At 37.6% G+C, this 3,526-nt stretch overlaps 1 protein-coding gene across 2 annotated transcripts in view; it reads left to right on the forward strand.

The window, feature by feature from the left end:
* Window positions 1–3,526, forward strand: part of ALG5 (ALG5 dolichyl-phosphate beta-glucosyltransferase) — a 38,976-nt gene that overhangs the window by 8,244 nt on the left and 27,206 nt on the right. For both annotated transcript variants that reach the window (XM_012748103.2, XM_012748104.3), the window contains exon 5: window positions 2,729–2,821. In XM_012748103.2, coding sequence (XP_012603557.1) covers window positions 2,729–2,821 — 93 coding nt within the window. The remainder of the gene's footprint in view (window positions 1–2,728; window positions 2,822–3,526) is intronic.

Here is a 3,526-nt window from a genome sequence, read left to right on the forward strand (position 1 = left end):
AAAAAATGTTTTCCTTGGGGCCACGGTGTTTTATTATGAAATTTCTAATTAAAGGATGAAAACAATAACAAATGAAAAATTTGTTATTGACTTCTATTCATTCAATCTACATTTTTAGAATTGTCAACATTAATTGTAACAACATGAACATCAACAAGTAAGATTTTCATGAACCAACAGGAGGATTTTGTCCAGGTTTTGCTTCACGAGGCCCCTGGCTCAAAACTGGCATGAGTTAAATACAACTCACATGGCAGTTAATGTGTTAATTATCTTATACGCCAGGAAGTCTGGACAAGTAGATTCTAGTGTTGGCTCAGCATTTAAACTGTGAAGTCGCCGGGTTCATATCTTCTTGGTTTTTATGCATTCCCTCATCACAAAATGACCACAGCTCTGAATATTATATGACCTGAAGCACTAAGAGACAGCCAGGTCTTTAAGAATCTGTGTGCCTCTCTCCTTTTTAACTAGGAATAAAAAGCTTTTCTAGAAGGCTCTACTCCTCTCTCCTTCCCTCCAGTCAACACTCTCTACCATACCCAGTGTTCAGAGCCAGAACTTGGTGACATGACCACTCAGCATGCCAGGGAGGCAGCAGAAGTATTTGGCAAAGAGTACTTAGAGCAATCTTGGTTCATCCCCTAGGGTTGCACAGTTGTCATCGTGCAGGATCAGGGCCATAACAGCAAAGAAGAAGGAGGCATTGTTTGTTGGATAGGCAGCTGGCTATCGGCATCTGCCACAGTGCTACAGTAGGAGTGTGTGCAAAGGACCATGGCTGCACATGCTCATTCAAACTGATCAATTCCACACTGTGTCAAGCACTAGAAGTATTAATCTTTGCTTTTAAGTAGCTAACACCCTAGTTGGGAAAGTCTGCAGTTGCATTATGTGATGAGTAAAGTAACAGTTGGATGAGAAAATGCTTTAGGAGTATATATTATTATTAGATTTATACTTTCGTTTTTCCTGGGTGAAGGTGAGGATGGGCACGGAAGCTAGGAAAAAGAAATGGTGTTTCAAGTGAGTCTTAAGCTGGCCTGATAATTGAAGAAGCTAGAAGGCAACGTTCCAAGAAAAGGCATAGAAGTGTGAGAGCATGGTATGTTCTGGAAATCTCAAATACTGTTGATGTATTAGATACTAATGGGGAAGCCTCCGAAACTGGCTAAAAAGGTTAGGTGAGGGCCAAAGGGTCTCCTGTGCCATGATAAGGAACTCATACTAAGCAATAGGTCATCATTGAGGCTGTTGGAACAGGGCAAACATGAACCAATTTCATATTAGAAAGGTTACTCATAAACTTTGAGGAATGAATTGGGGAGTCAGGTTAGAGATGTAGAGACTTCAGGGGATAAGGCTCTAAATGAGGTCAGTAAGATGTGGGGATGGCATGGAGCTGAGAGGCATTTTAGAAATCAATTTGATGAGTTGTAGTAGCCAGGGAATTGTGACAGGTGATAAAATGGAAAGTGATTCTCAGGCTTTTAGCTTGAGCAATTTGGGAGGTGGTGATGCCATTTGCTGCAGTGAGGAATATGGACTGAGCAGGAATAGGAGGAGGAGGTGAATGAAATTCTGTGGTTTTTGTAGGTGACACAGGAGAGAAGCCTGGACTATAAACAGATATTTGAGATTCATAATATAAAGTGGTAATTAAACCTATGCAGTGGCTCCCACTGAGCTTATCTATCGAGAAGAAAAGATCGCCCAGGGTTTGCCCATAAGGTGTGTGGTTATACAGGGTGGGGTTGGTCCTTGTAGGGATTATCAGCATATAAGGGGAAGCTGAGCAAAAGGAGTTTATGGTGAAAACTGAAGGGGAACAGTTGGAGGAGGAGGGAAAATACCAGATAAAGATGACTTTATAGCTGTATGGAAATGACTGTCAGAAGGGAGGGTGCCTTTGATGGAGTAAAGTTAAATAGAAAGGGCATGTGGAAAAAAAGCAAAGGTGTGAGCCATACTACAATGGATATATCCATGTAACAAAAATGCCCTCTTAATATTTTGAAATTAAAGAGAAAAAGACCTAAAAATTTTAAAAAATTTAAATGTAAAAAAAAAAAGAATAAATTAGTGATGGAGAAATGTAGATGGCAAATGTATATCACTGTTTCATGATTTTGATTATAAATCAGAGCGTGGTGGTAGTTGTGAAAGATAATTGTGAAGTCAAAGGGAAGATTATAGGATGGTTGTGGCATTAGCAAGTTTGAGGCTGTGGAGAGAGGAAGAGATTGAAGATTCAGAAGAGAACAAGTGACAGTATAGATATCTGCTGAGAGAGAGGTCCTTAAGTGAAAAAAAAATTGAGGGGAAATGGTCCAGGATAAATAGTTGCTCACCTGAACAAGTAAACATGTTGCTAACCAGTATTGAGGGCCCATCACAAGTTTGTACCAGTCAGTTAGCACACAACTTTTATTTTTTCTAGCAGCTCAGTGGCTTAGGTAAAGGAATCAAGAGAAGAGAAGATCACTGCCTATTCTGGTCATTCCCTGTAGGAAATTGAATTGTGACTTCAGTCTAGCAGGTCAGTGTCATATCCTGGCACCAGGGATTCTACAACTCTTTAGGGACACCAAAATGTATAGTGGGTATAATCTTGTCACAAAAAGGGGTGAACTGCAATAGCAGTGTTTGAGCCAAAATGAGAAACCCAGTTTATATAACTCTTTTAGAGTCCACTTAATCTTATTCTAACTTTTATATAATTTGACAGGTAGCTTTTAAATATTGCCAGAGATATGGAAGTGACAAAATACGAGTGATAACGCTGGTGAAGAATCGTGGGAAAGGCGGAGCCATTAGGATGGTAATATGTATTTTCAACATCTTTATCTAAAAGAGGTATTTTGAATTACCTCTTTTGCAAACTTATACATGTATGTTCTACAGCTGGCTGGTTGAATTCCAGCAATTCAAGTTAGTGACAATATATTCTTAATAAATAATTTCATATGTTTTTAATCAAATCTAAAAATACCATGTCATAATTATAAAATACTGGGTGATTAATAAAAATACATTTTATCTTAATCAAAGTTTAAAATGTTATGTCTGATAAAATACATTTTATCTTAATCAAAGTTTAAAATGTTATGTCTGTGTATCTTTAATATAATTACCAGGTAAGATTGTGTGATTTGTATTATTTATTTATGTAATTTACAAAATGCTTTTGTGTTTTACCTATATGAAGGCACTATGTTATGCTTGATAATGTGAACAAAGATGAATCTAACTTGGTTCTACCATGATGAGATATATAGTTTAAGCCTTTGCATAAGTAAAAACGAAGGTGATTGTACTTATGGGAGACACACAGATGGAGTACTAAGAAAGAAGACATTACTTTCAGCTGACGTGTATCAGCAATCAATATACACTGAAAGAAAGTTCAGAAATCAAGATATGTGAAAGAAAAGCCATATAACAGTTCCTTAAATTACTTAGAGGTTTGTTTATTTTTCACCCATAAAAAGAAGTGTAGAGGTGGACAGTCCAGGAGTTGTTCAGC

The sequence above is a fragment of the Microcebus murinus genome, chromosome 13 (genome assembly GCF_040939455.1).
Source record: "Microcebus murinus isolate Inina chromosome 13, M.murinus_Inina_mat1.0, whole genome shotgun sequence".
In the NCBI taxonomy this organism is placed as follows: Eukaryota; Metazoa; Chordata; class Mammalia; order Primates; family Cheirogaleidae; genus Microcebus; species Microcebus murinus.